General features: G+C 46.3%; 1 protein-coding gene across 6 annotated transcripts in view; it reads right to left on the bottom strand.

The window, feature by feature from the left end:
* The window catches only part of SLC25A38 (solute carrier family 25 member 38), a 69,460-nt gene extending 50,615 nt beyond the window's left edge, over positions 1-18,845 (bottom strand). Inside the window, exon 1 of one of the 6 annotated variants that reach the window (XR_003854682.1) lies at positions 17,837-18,138. Coding sequence is in view for 3 of the 6 variants with exons in the window: in XM_029590405.1 (XP_029446265.1) it covers positions 17,837-17,980 (144 nt within the window). In the remaining 3 variants the exon portion in view is untranslated. The other 5 variants (XM_029590408.1, XM_029590409.1, XM_029590407.1 and 2 more) reach the window with 5 other exon arrangements.
* Between the last annotated feature and the right edge of the window lie 47 nt (positions 18,846-18,892).

An 18,892-nucleotide genomic window follows, 5' to 3' on the forward strand; every position in this document is an offset into this window, starting at 1 on the left:
AACTCATCTCATACATGCACACACACACCCTCTCAGACCCTCAGCCTCTCTCTCACCTCTGGGCCTCCTCTTCGCGGGTCACCGCAGGATGGGCTCTGCAGCGGCCCTGATCTTCTTGGGCCGCGGCGGCCCTGCTACCGGGCCTCTTCGACTTGGGATTCGCGGCGGCCCGTAAGCACTGCTCCTCTTCTGCACGCGCTGATGCTTCTCCTCCTTCCTGCCCACGCGACTCCGGCAACGTTTACTTCCGGGGCCGCACAGGCAGGAAGGAAGAGGAGCATCAGCGCATTTAAACGCAATCTTTTTCTTCGGGCCGTAGTGATGTGAGCCTCACCACGGCCCTGCCTATCTGCCTGTCGCTGCGCCGCATGAGCCTCCCTGCGCCCGGGGGCGGAGGGATACTAAAAAACTAATTTTAAAGGGTCGGCACAGCCGATAAAAAAAAAAAAAAAATCCCGATAGTCCACGAAACGCTGCGCATGTCAGCAAAATCATCTCGGCGTGTCACCTCTGACACGCGTGTCATAGGTTAGCCATCACTGCGCTAGACAAAAGCGATCTGCCTGGTCGAAAAATATGGGACCCTGCCGCAGAAGATGGGACAGGTGACCGAGACGAATAGGACCGTCTGCAGTGAGATTCACCAGGTCCGCGAACCACGGCCGTCGGGGCCACGAGAATGACCGGTCCGCGATGGAGCTCTATTCTCCAAAGAACCTTCCCCACTAATGGCCACGGTGGGAACACGTAGAGTAGCATGTCGGAGGGCCAGGGAAGAACCAGCGCGTCCACCCCCTCTGAACAATGCTCCCGCCACAGACTGAAGAACCTGGGAGCCTTGGTGTTGGATAGCGTCACCATGAGGTCCAGGTGAGGAGGACCCCCACCTGTGTTCGATAAGGTCCATCGCTACGTCTGACAACTCCCACTCGCCGGGATCGAGATGTTGTCAACTGAGGAAGCCTGCTTGAATATTCTCCTTGCCTGCTATGTGGGAGGCCGCCAGGCGATCCAAGTGCCTCTCTGCCCAGAGAAAGAGCTTGCTGGCCTCTAACGCCATTAGGCGACTTCGAGTCGTCCCCCCTGACGATTTATGTAAGCCACCATGGTGGAATTGTCCGATAGGACCCGGACCGTTTTGTGGCGAATCAGAGGAAGAAAAAATTTGAGGGCCAGGCGAACCGCTCGGGCTTCTAGATGACTGATGTGCCACCAAGACTGGGAGAGGGACCAAAAACCTTGAGTCATTTGAGATTGGCAGACAGCTCCCCAACCCGAGAGGCTGGCATCTGTCGTCACTATGACCCAAGAGGGAATCAAAAGAGGCATCCCCTTGAGAAGGTGTGCCGGGTAGGACCACCATTGAATATTGGCAATGGTAGAGTCGGAGAGGGAGAGAATCTCCTGGTACTGCTCGGACATCGGCTTCCAATGGGATAACAATGCTTTTTGTAAAGGACGCATATGAGCAAACGCCCAGGGGACGACATCGATCGTGGAGGCCATGGCCCCTAGAACCTACAGGTATTCCTACGCCGTGGGAAGTGGTAGAGACAAAAGGGTTCAACTGATCGATCAGGCTGAGTGACCGCGAGTCTGAAAGAAAAAAAAAACCTTTCCTGACCAGAGTGTTGAAAAGAGCGCCCAGGAATTCCAGCTCTTGTGAGGGCCTAAGATTGCTTTTGGAGTAGTTGATTATCCAGCTGAGAGATTAGAGTAGGGCCAAAACTGTTTACCGCGTGTGCGCAGAGAGCAGCGGACTTGGCCCTTACCAACCAGTCACCTAGATAAGGATGGACTAATATCCCTTCTCATCGGAGAGCTGCCGCAACGACTACCATGATCTTGGTGAAGGTGCGGGGAGCGGTGGCGAGGCCGAAGGGGAGAGCCAAAAACTGGAAGTGCTGGTCTAGGATCTGAAAACGAAGGCAGCTTTGATGTTCCCGACGGATGGGGATGTGAAAATAAGCCTCCGTCAGATCTAGGGAAGCGAGGAACTCGCCGAGACGGACCACCGCAATCACTGCACGCAGGGTTTCCATCTTGAAGCGGGGAACCTTGAGGGCCCGATTGACCCTTTTGAGATCCAGAATGGGGCGAAAAGAATCATCCTTTTTGGGAACAATGAAGTAAATTGAATAATGGTCGGTGCCCTGTTCTTGCACTGGTACCAGGAGGATCGCCCCCAATTCCTAAATCTCAACAGGGTGTGACAGACTGCAGGTCTCTTGGAACGGCTGCAAGGGGATACGATATATAGATCCGGCAGGTCCTTGGCAAACTCTAACGCGTAGCCGCATTCTATCACCTCGAGGACCCAGAGATCGGATGTGATTTTGGCCCACTCCTCGAGAAACAGAGAAAGACGCCCACCTAAGTTTCATTCTGAGGAATGGACCGGCCGAATCTCATTGGGGAGCTGACTTAGTGATCGTGTGTTGCTGATGGGCATCTCGGAAACCTCGACGGCTGCGAAAGGAATGGGACCAAGATTGAGACCTGGACACACCGCCGCTGGGGAAGGAGCCATGAGCCCCTGAAGCGAGTGCGAGTCGGGAAGAAAGACTTTGACTGTTTGGGACGGTCCTCTGGCAGCTTGTGGACCTTGTTCTCACCCAAGGATTTAATAAGCTGCTCCAGGTCCTCACCAAAAAGCAACTTGCCCTTAAAAGGAAGAGTGCCCGATCCAATCGGAGGCAAGATGACCGCCAAGTGAGTCCGGAGTGAACGCCTAGAGAAGAGGCTCTTACCTTTACGTCTTTTTTCCACGAAGAAAATGCCACATACCAAGAGAAAGGGAAGAATAAGAGAGGCGAGAGAAGATTCGCCCTCTATTGATCCCCGACAGCCTCGAATTGAAGGGTTCTTTGCGGGAGCTATTACATCCTCACCGGATAGCTTGGTCGCTGGGAATGAAGTGCAGGAGCGCGCACAGCCTCCCCAGACCTGTGATACCACCTTAAGCCCCAGGGAGCCGAGGAGACCAGCTCACCCGGGAAACATCACGATACTTCCTGGAACCCCGGAAGAAGTGGAGAGTCCTTCGGCGATAGACCTGACCGGAGGAGACCCTGCAGACCGGGAGAAAAGCCCCCGAGAGACCCGTAGGCTGGTAGGAGCAGCTACGGGTCTCTCGGGGGCTGGTAGGAGCAGGCCCCCGAGAGACCCGTAGGCTGGTAGGAGCAGCTACGGAATTCTCGTTGGGGACCAGGAAGAAGGAGAAGCCAATGACATCAGACGGCAAAGGAAGGTCGGTGAGCATTGAGGAGGAAGCGGGAGACGGTCATTTGAGAGCCCTAGCTGCGGGTTTTTCTATATCTACCCCAGAAACTATAATATTGCACGGGATATGGGCAATATTAAAATCAATTGAATTGTCTATTAAAAGCTTATCTGCGGTAACTTTAGAAACCAGGAACCAAACTATTGTGAATAATAACCTTATTTCCAATTTTGGAAAAAAGGTTGAAGATTTGGACAAAAAGGTTTTAAAGGTTGAAAATGTGCAGCAAAAATTGATTATATCAGATAATATTACCATCAAAAGATTAGAAAATATTGAAAATGCTCTCAGAGCCCATAATTTAAGGGTTCTGAACTTTCCAGTTGTCACTGTTTTCTCCGATGGACTTATTTTGAAATTATATGAAACAAATTCTTAAAATACCAGAAACTGCTTTGCCGGTGATTACAAAGGCTTATCTGCAACAGCGGACACAAACTGAAGAACTGGAAGCAGCTGGGACTCAAACACCTATAATAGATTTATCTGATATATTAGAAATTTCTATGGATACTGAGATAACCCAAAGGAAACCTTTATTAATTTCATTTGCCTTTTTGTCTGATCGTAATTAAGTAATGAAATTATTCTTTAGAAACAGACAAAGTAAGGTATATGGTTATTCAATTTGGATTTACCCTGACATGGTTAAAACAACTCAAACTAGACGAAAAGATTTTCTAAAAATGCATTAGTCAGTACTTCGATTAGGTGCCAATTTCATTTTAAAGTACCCATGTAAATGCTATGTGAAGCATTCTGGTGTTATTTATAATTTCTTCGAGCCCGCACAACTTAGGGCTTTCATAGAAGTCAGAACCCAAGAGGCATCCCCTAAAGTCTCGGCTTGTTAATGAAAATATGTAATGGCATCACTTGGTTGTCCATAACTAAAAATTAATTATAATTATATTTTTTGCCTTAAATATGTGCGCTCATAGTTCCGCCTCTAAATATTCTTATAATTTATGATGTTTGTATAATTATCTGATGATGATTATTCATCTACTATGTTTCTTGTAATTTTCATGGATAATGGCAAACATCAATTTTGCTGTACAAGAGTTATTCTTGGGTGTAAGTTCAAAAATTCGAAAATAAAGAATTGAAAAAAAAAAAAAAAGAAAGAGTGCCCAATTGAGCCTTAGAAGAAAGCGGACCAATTACGTAGCCAGAGAAGATGTCTGGCCGAGACCGCGGAAACCATAGCCTTTGCCTGGACTCGAAGCAAGTCATAGAGGGCGTCCGCACCATAGGCGATAGCGCCCTCCAAACGCTTGGCCTGCTCTGCCTCTGCAGACGGGAGGTCCTGGGTGCTGAGTAACTGTTGCATCCACCTAAGGCTTGCCCGCTGCATGAGACTGCTGCAGATTGTCGCCCGGACTCGCTAAAACTTAAAAAATCCGCTTCAAATAAAATTCGAGCTTACGGTCCTGCACATCCCGTAAAGCTGTAGCGCCCACCACCGGAATGGTGGTACGCTTCATTACCGCAGTGACTGAAGAATCTACCTTCGGGATCTTCAACATGTCCAGGCAGTCCTCAGGCAGCGGGTAGAGCTTATCCATAGCCCTACCAACTCGAAGACCGATCTCTGGGGACTCCCATTCCTGGAGGAGGCGCAAGCGGTGCATCGGATGGAACGGAAAGGAATGCAGTAATGCCCTGAGTCCCGCCAGGACCAGGTCCGCGTTTGGCGTCATCGCTGCCGCCACAGAGTCATCTGGTGGGGCATCAATTCCCAATTCCTGGAGAACAAAGGAAATAAGAGGCTCCAGCTCCTCCCACTGAAACAAACGCAGGACATGAGGGTTGTCGCCTTCTAGCGGAGGGGGCTTGGGCCGCGGCATCCCCCTCCCCTACATCAAACGGGTCCGCGGCGGGCTGGGGAAGTTCCTGGGACCACCCGAAATGGGCCCTGAGAGTCCGGAATCGCAGCAGGAGATGGCACGGGCAAACTAGAAAGTTTCGAGGGAGGGGGAACAGTTGAGGGGGAGGGTCCACCTCCCTCTGTAGGCTAGCCAAGTAAGAATCATGTAATAGCAGAACAAATTCAGAAGAAAAATGGGCCCGGGCCGGATTTTCCCACAGGGGGAGGGGTCCGAATTACCTCCCCGAGAGCGAACTGGACTCAAATCGGGGGGTAAAAATGAAGAAATTGGATCCCCTGCCCCAGGAGAAGTAAAATCAGTTTCCTCACAAAAACCTAAAATGGCCGCCGTTCCCGCGCAATCCCGGGACGGGAACAGCCCGGCTATGTGGTCAGGAGCCCAACTGTGAGCTTGAGTAGTAAGCGGTGTCAAGGAGCCGCCTTCCTCCCCCGAAAAGCACCTGGAGCACACCCCCTCACGGGAGAGTCGGGAGGCCTACTCTCCAAACGCCAAACAGCAGCAGGGTCACGGCATAAAGAGGAAAAAAAACCAGCCGCGATACAAAGAAAAACAGTTGACCGGGGAGTCCCTGAGGAGATGGGCGGGAGATCAAACCCTGCTCCCTCCTTATAAAATTCTGCTGCCTTTTAGTTCAATTTAATTATTCTTATATTACCAACAATGTCTAAATTCTTTTAAAAACTGCTTTGTGGTCCTCTGTGAAAACAAAAATGATACTTTTTTTTTTTTTACTCACAGAGAGAGAGGGAAATTCATATCCTGACAGCCCAACCGAGGAATGTGCATCTCGGAGCAAGGCAGCTGAAAAGCGGGGAGAGGGACTGGCACCACCAGTATCACCCACACAGGTCACCGGGAAGGGAACCTAGGCTGACAGAATCAAGGGGCTAAGCTCTCCTAGGAACCCCAAGAGCAAGGGAAACAGAACTGTCTTCCCCCAACACAGTCAGAAAAATTTTTTTTTTTTAAATAAATAAGAAAAAAAAGACTGAAAAAGTACTTGCGTGAGCTTGCCCCAGAAAGAATGTAGAAGAAACCCCAAAAAGCACAGAGGGCAAGCTAACAGGGAACCACAGGGTGAGCTGTTCCACCTGCTGGAGACAGACAAATACTGAGGGTTCCTGGGTGGGTTCCATCCTTATATGGGCAGCCTCAGAACTCTGCTCTGTCTCCACCTGCTGGAAGGGGGGCTCAACCCATGGTCTGGACTGATCCGGGTACATACAGGGAAGAAGAAATATTTCCTGATATGGATTCTGAGTTATCCTACCTGGAGCTTCATTTCATGACCCCTGTTTGCTTTCCAGCGGATAAGGTTCGACTTTCATGCATCATTTAAACCTTTCAGGTATCTGAAGGTCTGTATTAGATCTCCCCTGCATCTCCTCTCTTCCAGGATATACATATTAAGATCCTTTTGGTTGCTGTTCTCTGGAATGCATCCATCCCGGCTCTATCATTTTTGAGATACGGTCTGCAGAACGGAACACAGTGAGCCCTCACCAAGGATCTGTACAAGGGCATTACCACCTCCTTTGCTTACTAGTTGTTCCTCTCTCTATGCATTCCAGCATTTTTCTGGCTTTAGCTATTTGCCTTGTCACACTGCATCGCTGCCTTCAGATCAAAAGACATTACCTCAAGGTCCTTCTCCCATTCCGTGCACATTAATCTTTCACCTCCCTTCACATTTAGCTCTTTTGGATTAATGCACCCCAGATACATGAATCTGCATTTCTTGACAGTGAATCACAGCTGCCAAATCTTTGATCCTCTTCAAGCTTTCTTAAATCACTTTTCATTCTCTCTACTCCTTCAAGTAGGTCCACTCTGTTGCAGGTCTTAGTATCAACCACAAATAGACAAACTTTACTTTTTATCCCTTCCACAATGTCACTCACAGAGATATAGAACAGAACAGAACCCATTGCAGCTGCTACAAAACGCAGCTGCACAAATATTAACAGGTACACGTAGAAAAGAACACATTACACCCATTCTCAAACAACTCCACTGGCTCCCAATCACTTCCAGAATACAATTTAAGACTCTTACCCTCATACACAAGGCCATCCACAATCCAGACATGCTCTGATTCACAGACACTCTACAAATTCGTTCCACCTCCAGACCTACCAGAATGCCATATATAGCAACCATAAACATACCCTCTCCCAAACTCTTTCAACTAACAGCCACCAAACAACGCGCCCTATCACTAGCTGGACCTTCTCTATGGAACACAATGCCTACCCAGCTACGCCTCGAGACCTGCCCTAAGAAATTCAGACAGAATCTTAAAACTTGGCTGTTCACACACGCCTACGCATGATCCCTTCTCCTCCTACATTCCCGACTTACACCCCCGCCCCACGACTTACACCCCCGCCCTCCCATCCCCCTCCCCTCTAGGTCCTCTCCCCCCAGATTTGCACACAATGCCCCACTTCTCCCCCTATGCTAGATCCCCTCCCCTACCTTGCCCCTTCCCTTCTCCTTCCTTTACCCCACCCTCCAATTCTCTCTACAGCAGCCTCATCACACCCCCCTCCCACCCCACCTTGTACTTTGATTGTATATAACTTGTATATATGTTTATTTGTATCTAATCTTTGTTTCGCGCTTACTGAATGTATACCAACGCCCATGTTTTACCTGAATCCTTCCTCCCTCCTTTCCCTCACCCTCCCCCCAGTTCTTTTATCAGTTATACTGTAAAGCCCTGTTGGCCGATTCCACGTTTTATGGAAACCGATGTAATGTTTTCTTAACGAGTATCGGTATATAAAAAACTTTAAATAAATAAATAAATAAATAGAACCGATCCTTACAGCATTCCAATTAACATGCCTCATCCACACCACTCTGACTTCAGTTGTCTGAGCCTTCAGTAGTGGCAGAATACACAGAAGTGCATGGACAGAGAGAGAGACTTTGGGGTGACAGGAGCTGCTGATCTTAAACTAGAAAAGCAATGTGACAAGGCAGTGGCCAAGGCTAGAGGATGCTGGAGTACATAGGGAGAGGCATAACCAGTAGGAAAAAGGAGGCAGTAATGCTTCTGTAGAGGTCTTTACTGTGTTCAGGTCTGAAGACCATATCTCAAAAAGGATAGACATGATGAAAGTGGTCAAGAAAAAGGCAACAAAAATGGTGTGGGGTCTGCATCGGAAGACCTATGAGAACAGACTAGAGGACCTAAATATTATACCCTAGAAGAGAGGGACAGAGGAGATATAATACAGACTTTCAAATACCTAAAAGGTATTGATAAAAAAAAACCCAAAAACCTTTTCCTATGAAAAGGAAGCTGTCATGATATGAAACTCCAAGAATGACGACTCAGGACCAATAACAGGAAATATTTCTTCACAAAAAGGGTGGTGAATGCATGGAATGTCCTCCTGGAAGAGGTGGTGAAGACAAGAAAGTTAATGAAATTCAAAGAGCATGGAATGCACACTGCAAATCCCTAGAGGATGAAAATGAATAAGTGGGGTAAAGGAAAACTCTATCAGCTGCTAATTTTCGTTCCTGGAATACCACAGATCATTTCAGATTGCTGGGTTTTGCCTCTTTGCCAGCAGATGGAGACAGAGAAAAGTTTTACTGACACTGCCATATAACTTAGTGTGCCACCTGCAGTCCCTCAGAACTGACCTGTACCAAAGCCAAAATGGTAACTATTGAACCAACACTAAGAATCTTGAATCTAAAACTCCCACAATAAGCAAGAGAAAGGTGAAGTTAGAACAAATGTCCATTTTTGTTGCAAGAAACCAAAACAGAACAGCATTGAATTAATAGATAATGGAAATAACAAGGTAACACATTTGAGAATAAACAAAGGTGAATTGCAAGGGGTTCTCAACCAGGTAAAACAGGGCTGGACTGTAGATTTAGGCTGGGAAACCTGTAGTCATAAATTAACAGATATATTTCAGAGAGAAAATATTAAGATTGGTATAACTTGAATTATTATGAAACTGGCTAGCTTAAATGTCAATGGCCTGGGTAGTCCCATAAAACGAGCCAAGGTGTTTCAATTCCTTAAGCAGTCGAAGGTACACAAGGCATGCATACAGAAAACTCATCTTACTATTGATGAGAACAAAAAACTGCAAAAAGATTGGGTAGGGGCAAACTTCTTTTCACCTGCGCTGGGGAAGAAGGCTGGAGTAGCAATTCTCATACACAGAAGTGTTTCCTTTCAATTAATTTCTGAACTTAAAGATCCAGAAGGCAGATATATCATCATCATAGGGAAATAAAATGGTAAAGATGTCACCATTGGCAACATATACGGACCTAATTCTCCAAATCCAGGTTTCTTTGCAAACATAACTAACCTGATGCTAACCCACGGGAAAGGCTATTTTTTTTTTGGGTAGGAGATTTTTTTTTTTTTTTTAATAATTTTTATTGACCTTTTCCAAACAAACATTACAACAAGAATGTTTTTGATACATTGATTGAATATGCACAAAGTACAATAAACTTTCTACATTATACCATGGTGTCCATGACTTTTCTATTTTCCTCCTCCCTCCCTTCCCCTCCCTTTGTGGTATCCTTAATTTCCCATTTACAGCTATCCCTCCGAGCATCCAAAATGTGGGACCCAGCCACAATCCTCAGTGGGGTCATTTCCCTCGTGCTTCCCTATACGCTTCCTTTCAGGAATAGGGAGTGAATAGCCCAGCACCCAATCCTTCTTACACTCCCCTAGCTCTAAGCTCCCCCCAAGCTCCCTTAGTAAGTCCTATACCACCGCAGGAATGGTTCCCATATCAAGACATGCATGTCCATCTTATCTTGTTGTTGAACTCTAAGGTAATACCATTAATGCATTTGCCAAAGTCTCTGCGTAACAGTAATATCTGTGGGCAGTTTCTCTGATTTCCAATGCGCAGCCAGCTCCTGCCGAGCTGTACTAAGAATTTGATGCAACAATGTCCGCTTGGGTCCTGTCCAATTATCGGGATATGCAGATAATAAATATATCTCCGGGCTTAATGCTACCCGGGTATGGAACAGCTGCCCAATTAACATCTGAATTCGCTTCCAATACAGTTGAATTTTAGGACATAACCACCAAATATGTAAAAAAGTTTCTTCATCACCACAATTCCGCCAACACTGTGCCCCCTGGCTGGGGTATATTTTATGAAGTTTATATGGTGTGAGATACCATCTGGACAGAATTTTATAGTTGGTTTCCGTTATTTTGGTTGAGATGGATCTTTGTGACAAGTTTTCGAAGCACTGCTTCCATTGAGTAGGTGTCCATTGTAATAAGTCTTTTTCCCAGTGTCCCTGAAATCGAGCCTCTATCGATGTCGAGTCCCGCAACCAGATGTATATGTTGGATATGACTCCTTTCACTCCCATATTGGGACTGCACATTGCTTCAAAGGCAGTCTTCTTTCGGCTCACCGCTTTATGCAGATGCATTGCCTGAATACAATGTCTTAATTGCAGATAGTAATAGAACTCAGTTACTGGTAGGCCATAAAGTCTCTGGAGTTCCTCAAAAGGTAACAGACCCTGTTCCCGCATCACCTGCCCATATTGCCACACACCCCACTTCCCCCACCTATTTGGTCTATTTCCCTCCTGGCAAACCCAAGTATTGTCTTTATTCAAGCCTAGGGGCAATAGAGGTGTAATCGGGCTGGCCCCAGTCAGTTTTGACCTACATTTCTGCCACGTTTTTACTGTAACTCGCATAAAGGGATTACTCATTTCCTTACTAGAATTTTTCCATGGCAATCCCCATATTCTATGTAACAGGGGCTCCCCTTTATGCGAATCCTGTTCAATCTTCGCCCACTGCTTCATCTCCTGTCCCTCTTTCCATTCATATATAACTCTTAATTGTGCAGCTTGAAAATACCTAGTTAAATTCGGGATCGCTAATCCCCCCCTCTCTCTTGAATTCCATAATACCTGTCGAGAGATGCGAGGTGGTCTCCTTTTCCAAATAAAATGGAAAATCTTAGTATGCAATTTTTTCAGGAATTTCGTTGGTATGTCAATTGGTAATGTCTGGAATAGACAGAGCCACCTGGGCAGTACATTCATTTTAATAGTGGCTACTCTACCCAGCCAGGTAAATCGGTAAGGAGTCCATATCTCTAGATCCCTACTCATTTTAGCCATCAACGGTACATAATTTAATTGAAACAAATTCGTCCAGCTCGCATGTAAAGTAATATCAAGATATTTAAAACCCTGTCTAGCCCACTTAAAAGGAAAGTGGGCTTGTAAGCTAGCTTTCTGACTCTCCGTGAGTGTTAAATTCAAAAGTTCTGATTAAGTCATATTAACCTTAAAACCTGAGATAGCACCAAAGCCTTCCAGCTCCCTAATCAAAATTGGTAGGGTCAACTGTGGTGAGGCGATTGAAAACAATATATCGTCCGCAAACAACGAAATTTTATATTGTTCCTCCCCACTAGGGATCCCTTTGATATCCCCCTGCTGCCGTACCCTAGCTGTAAAAGGTTCCAAAAATAGCGCGAACAGCAGGGGCGAGAGAGGGCAACCTTGTCTCGTACCCCTCCCTAACGCGAAGGTAGGTGAATAGGATCCATTGACCTTTATACATGCCTTCGGAGAAGCATACATTGCCTTAAGCCAGTTCCGAAAGTTATCCCCAATGCCCACTTTTCTCAATACCTCAAACAAAAAGTCCCAATTTACCCTATCGAAGGCTTTTTCAGCATCTACCCCGAGTAGGACTGATGGGATTTTCTGCATCTGTGCTGTCCAAATTAAATTGACTACTTTCCGGATATTATCCCCTGCCTGTCGACCAGGGATAAACCCAGCTTGATCTGGGTGGATAAGCATTGGCATGACCATATTTAGTCTGTGGGCTAAAATTTTGGCCATAATCTTTAAATCAACGTTAAGTAGCGATATAGGCCGGTAAGACCCACACACCGTTTTATCCTTACCTGGCTTAGGAATCACCGTTATACCAGCTATTTCCATTGTTTCAGGCAGGGTAGGCGTGCTAAGGAGATCATTATAAACTGTTTGTAAGTGCGGAACCAGGACATCTTTAAACTTTTTATAAAAGAGACCCGTGAACCCATCTAAACCTGGAGCCTTCTGGGGTTTGAGGGTGGAAATAGCGTCCGCTATCTCTCCTTTAGTGATAGGTTTATCCATAATCTGAGACTGCGCCTCAGTCAGGGCCGGCATCTGAACCCCCTGTAAATATTCCACAATCAACTCACGTGAAACCTGCGGCCCTGCTGTATATAGTTCCTTGTAGAATTGAGCGAACCTACTCAGTATCCCTTGATTATCCCAAATATATTGGCCCTTAAGGTCTTTAGTCTTAAGAATAGTACTCTGTGCGATTTGCTGCTTTAATTGTCTGGCCAGCAATCTTCCCAGTCTATTACCTTCCATGAAATATGTCCCCCTCCGCTTATCAAGTTTATCCACTATCTCCCCATCTAGGATAACTTGCAGTTCATGCCTTTTCTTATCTAAGTCTCGAAGTGTACGCCACCCTCCAACTGTTTTGTGTTTCCGTTCCAGCCTCTCTATTTCCTGAACTAATTCCCCTTTCGCCCTTCTTTGTTCCCTGCGTCTAGTGACTTCTCTAGCTAGTAACTTTCCTCGATTTAACGCCTTAAAGCAGTCCCACACAGTCCTTGTGGGGACCGTACCATTTTCATTAAACTCAAAATATTCCTTAATATCCTGGTGTAGGGACTCACAAAATTGCGAATCTGCCAATACACTATTATTTAACCTCCAAAACTTGGGCCCCGGTTCATCCTGTACCAGGCCGAAAGTGCCATGGATACTAGCGTGGTCAGACCACAGAATGTTCCCTATCTTAGCTTCCTTACAGCTCATGTACCATTGCTTACTTCCCAGTAGTAAATCAATTCGGGAGTAGGTGTCGTGAACTCTGGAATAAAAGGTATAGTCCCTTTCATTTGTATGTTGCGTATGCCAAATGTCCACCAATCCCCAATGCTCCATCAGGATTTTTAATCTTACCCTATGTGTATTACTGCCCCCCCCCCCCTTTCCAATTACTATGATCCAGCTTTGTATTTAAGAGAGTATTAAAATCCCCTCCCATTAATAAAGCACCCTGTATAAAACCACTCAAAGTTTGTTCCAGTTGAACAAAAAATTCCCCTTGTTGATTTGGAGCATATATATTTACTAACGTAACTAGAGCATTATCCACTTTAGCCACCACCGCAATAAATCTACCCTATCTTTCTTACAGTCCAATATCTCGATTCGGAGGCTTTTAGCTATCAAGATACCCACCCACCCTGTCTTTTTACCCTCACCATTAGACGCCAATAGAATATGGGGTTATGCGGCATCTTTCAACAGCTTCTCATCTTTTCTTAATAAATGTGTCTCTTGTATAAAATATATTGAAGCTTTAAGGGTCTTTGCTTCATTAAATAACAATTGTCGCTTTCTAGGATGGTTCAAACCTTTCACATTTAGGGACACAATCCTTAAATCAGCCATCATATCTCTTCCTCTGCACTTGTCTAAATGGCATCCCCATCAGTATGCCCGATAGATTACTGTAAGCACCCCAGCTGAACATACCAATATATACCACATAGCCACCCTTGAAACCCCCCCCTCCCCATCCATCAGTAATGAGGTAATTACCCTCACTCTTTCCATCAAGTAGGAATGACGTCAACCAGTGTAGCTTTAACTTTACACCTTTTAAACCATGCTATCTGCCTGTGCAGATTCAGAATCTGCCCTTCTCCAGGCCCCCAATACAATATTTCCCCCAACAACCTTAACTTATTTAGTCCATCCGCATTGTAAACTGCGGGGGGATTAACTCTGTCTTTTTATATCTCGCTTGTCGCGATCACACATATATATCTTCAACTCCCGACATGATCTCTGAGTGCCCAGCCTCTCCTTCTTCCAGTTCAGATCAGTTCGCAGTATCCGCTGGTCGCTCCTTCATGCCTTCCTGTCTTCGCAGCCGCTTCCCTCCTTTTCCTGCGCGCTGCCATCTGGGACCAGGTTCGGGTCTTCCTGTCTGGTTACTCATCTCATGACCTTTTACGGCTATGCCATGTTGTCTCAAAGATTTCTCTGCACCATCTGGGTGCTTAGCCACGCAGGAATCTCCACTGATATTAAACAGAATCCCAAACGGATACAGCCGTCTGTAGCGTATGTTCTCTGCCCTCAGTGTTTCTGTAATACATTACAAAAGCGCAGAGAGATGAAAAGTAACTGCAGACAAATCATTAAATATTTGTATCACCGATCCCCTCCATTTAATCTGTCCCAGTCCGCGTGCCTTTGTCATTATTAACTCTTTTATGGGGAAGTTATGGAGGCATGCCACGATATCTCGGGGCTTGTTATTAACCGGCTTACCCAAAGCTCTGTGCGCTCTGTCTATCACGATGGTCTCCTCCACAGGCTATTGTGTCTCAGCCCCCAGCACAGCTCGGCAGATATCTTGCACCAGGGCCACATAGTCCGTGGTCCCCTCCTTTTCCGGGACCCCCCTGATGCGAATGTTACATCTCCTCTGCCTGTTTTCCAGTTCTTCTATTTTAGATAGCAGATCCTCCATGGCCAATTGTAAGTTCTGTATTTCTGTGCTATGCTGTTGCAGAGCCTCCGCGTGCTCGTCAGCGCCTTGTTCCACCACGTGGAGTCTCTCACCGAGCTCCTCCACTTCCACTTCCTCCACTTCCACTTTAAAAGCGGAAATAAAAGAGAGTATGGGAGTGCCCCCATACTCTCTTTTATTTCCGCTTTTAAAGTTTGTATAATTTCTTTTTTAACTTCCTGGAGCCAGGATTTTATATCATGATCCGTCGGGTTACCTCGGGTTCTCTCATCCATTTTTTCCCCCGTCCCCGGGTCCTCCTCCTCCGCCATTTTGTCTTCTTCCTCACCGGGCTGTTTGCTTTGGCGCGCCTCTGAGCCGCTGTAGAACTCTGATAAATCTATTACTCGCCGGCGAGTTGCCATCTCCGTCCCCCGTGCAGGCAGCGTGTCGGGACTGCGGGCAGGTCAGTTTTGCTAACTTTTTCCCCCTAATTAATGCTCTGCTACACGGAGCTCCGCAGTTATGCTGCCATTCACCTCGGGTGACGTCACTTCCTCTGGTAGGAGATTTTAACAGTGTTCATGATCCCCTATTAGACCGCTCTGCGATACCTGCAAAAATACCACAGAAAATTCAGAGAACAGATATTAACCAAATCTGTCATAATTTACACCTCAGATTTTTGGAGGGTCTTACATAGTGACGAACGAGATTACACTCATGTATCAAAAGCTCATGGCATCTTATCAAGGATTGATTATATCCTAGGTTCATCAACATCCATCTTTTCCTTAATCAACTCAGCAGGAATTGGGCAAGCTGGTGTTTCAGATCATGCCTTCATTTGGATTGATCTCAACCTAGATGGGAAAATGCCATTAAGTTCTTGGTGAAAATTCCCGGCTTATTTAAAAAACGATATAAAATTCCAAAACCTCATACGAGATGAATGGGATCAATTTCAAGAATTGAATGCGCAACACAAAGATAACCCTGGCCTGTTCTGGGAAACTGGGAAGGTTGTACTTCGAGGGGAAATAATCTCATATGTGAGGAGCAGAAATAAGCTCTTACATGAAGAAATGTTAAAACTAGATGACGAATTGAAAATTGCTAAGCAGGACATGATACACTCCCCTTCCACTGCTATTTCAGCTAAATACCACGCAGTCCTAAGTTCCCTACAATCTTATTTACATCAAAAAGCTCTTAAAAATTACCAATTTAAATAGCACTCATACTTAAAATACAGCAATAAGTCCGGGAAACTCCTGGCTAACTTGGTGCGAACAGTCAAAATCCCCATGACCCTGGAATTTCTGCAGGACGGCTTGAAGAAGGGGTTGTCTCTCAACACCCTCAATGTTCAGGTGGCCACGCTGGCCTGCTTCACAGCCAAAGTGGAAGGCATCAGTCTATCATCACATCCTGACGTTTCCCACTTCCTGAGAGGGGTCAAGCAAATCTGACCACCCCTAAAGTGGCCGGTGCCCCTATGGAATCTCAACCTAGTACTAGACTTCCTAGCGGGAACTTCCTTCAGACCTACACGCGGCCTGTCACTACGGCTCCTGACCTTGAAGACTGCATTCCTAGTGGCAATGTTCAGCCTGTCGTATATCAGAGCTTCAAGCACTTTCCTGTCGGGAACCGTCCCTCAGATTCACACCGGGATCCATACAGCTTCGCACTGTCCCCTCCTTCCTCCCGAAAGTGGTTTCTCATTTCCATCTAAACCAAACCATCTCGCTGCCATCTCCAAATATAAGGACTCGGAAGACTCACGCCTTCTTAACGTCGGCAGACTCCTAGTCCGATACCTGGAAAGATCGGAATCCGTACGAAAGACGGACCATCTATTCATCCTTCACAGCTGGAAGAAACAAGGGGAAGCGGCCTCGCGGGCAACCATAACCCGCTGGATCAAAGAAGTAATCAGGGCGGCCTACATAGAGGCAGGGAAGCCTCCGCCTCTACAAGTCAAGGCTCATTCTACAAGGGCCCAGGCAGTGTCCAAGATGCTGTCACTCGCCGAGATCTGTCGGGCAGTGACATGGTCCTCCATACATATCTTCTCCAGGTACTACCGCCTGGATGTCCAGGCCGGGAGGACACATCATTTGCAAGGGCAGTACTAAGTGGGCCACGGGCAGCCTCCCACCCAGTTCGGGAGTAGCTTTTGTACATCCCATTGGTCCTGAGTCCATCTGCTACACGTGAGGAAATGGAGAAATTGCTTACCTGATAATTTTGTTTTCCTTAGTATAGACAGATGGACTCAGCATCCCACTCATGGCTGCTCCAAAATCCGGAAACCTCGGGTGACAATCCCCGAGAGCAAGACAAGCACGGGTAAGCCAGGAATTACCCCTAGTTCAGGACACCCATAGTTGCCGGGGGTCAGCATTTTTTGGTTGAGTGCACTGGAGGTCTCCAATTGTAAATCAGTTTAGCCAGTCCAAGTTAATCAAGTTATTAAAGCACACATATATCCACAATTGCTTTTCAAGGAGAATACTGAAGAGCTAAGCTTTCTGCACGGTATATGTAGGCTGACGTCATATTGAAATCTGACTCCGTCTCGCAACTGCTATCAGGAGTACACTATACCCATTGGTCCTGAGTCCATCTATCTATACTAAGGAAAACGAAATTATCAGGTAAGTAATTTCTCCATTGCATGTAGATACCATGTGGATGAGGCTATTGACTATTATCCCGCAGTACAAAAAAGGCCTGTGTGCCCAAGGTGCACTTTTAACCTGTAAAATTATACATCTGCCCTAGAGCAGGCACAAAGTCTGCCTGCATGTCAAGGGCTCAACTTAAAAACAAAAAAACCTGCTTTGTTGTGATTCTTCCTACTTAGTAATGTGACAATACTAAGCAGGAGAAACCACAGAAAACAGCACTAAAAAAAAAATTAGACTAAAAAAAAATTTCAGGGCAAACAATATACATCCACAATATACACATTCCAGGACGTGTATATTGTGTATGCGAATTGTGCCGGTAAAACAGCTGCTGCGAGAAAAAACAGACGCTGGTAAATTCAGAATCGCTTACCAAACAAGCGCACAGCCATGTGTTCTGACGCCCGATGCCATGGACGCAGGAGGCGCAGTTTGCACCAGGAGAGGTGATTGTGCGTTTGTTAAAAAAAACATGCGCCCAGTTTGGACCCACATTTTTAGCGTGTTCATATTGCATCGGCCTGCTTGTGTGCAACTCCCCTTAGCCCCTGCTAATCCACAACAACCACAGGATGATAGCAAATCAAACATTCCCTGGTATGCAGCGAAGCAAGACTTGAGCTGCACTCACGGATGAATACTCTGGTGCCCTACGGCTCAATGGCATTCTAAGGTTTTAGAATTTCCCAATTTCTGTGTATTCGAATATAAAAAAAATTCTCAGGTTTTTTGATGTTATTATGAAACTCCTACATTATAATGTAGAAAGAGAACATAGTATTCTGTGGCAGTCATAGGACATCCCGGCCTCTGTCTACTCCGGGGACACAACCAGGCACGTGGGATTGAGGGGTGGGGGGAAGTGGGATTGATGCGCACGCTCTCCAAACACAGCCATAACTACAAATCCCATGATGCACGAGATAGCTCAAATAATACCTCCTCCGAACGTTCTTCTATCCTTGCTGACGGCATCACTGCTCACTTAGCACATTCAATCGAAACATGTCACAAAAAGAAGGAATACCGGAAGAAAGGCGCGCTCCAGTGTTGCCAACTAGTTAGTTTTCTCGCCAAATTGGGTTACTCTTTTAAGTTTATCTGCGGGCTTTTTTCTCCAAGCCGTCACCTACAACAACGAGCCACGATTCATTCCCTCCTTCCTTCTACTTTTAGCTCTGGCCAACACCAGGATAAGCCGGGGTGGGAGGGGTGCTTTGAGCTTGCGCAGCAACAAGGAAACGTCACAGGCTGCCTACCACCAAGAACCTGCTGAAATGCAACCGCTGCTTCCAGTCCCGAGGGGGCGCGCATGCGCCTTGCAGCCTGGTCCGCAGAACCAGTGTTGCCAACCTCGCTTATTTACCGCGAGATTGGGCTTCTTTTCCTAGTCATTTGCATTTTTTTTCCGATTCGCGGGTTGCTTTTA

This window comes from Rhinatrema bivittatum, chromosome 2 (assembly GCF_901001135.1).
Source record: "Rhinatrema bivittatum chromosome 2, aRhiBiv1.1, whole genome shotgun sequence".
NCBI lineage: Eukaryota > Metazoa > Chordata > Amphibia > Gymnophiona > Rhinatrematidae > Rhinatrema > Rhinatrema bivittatum.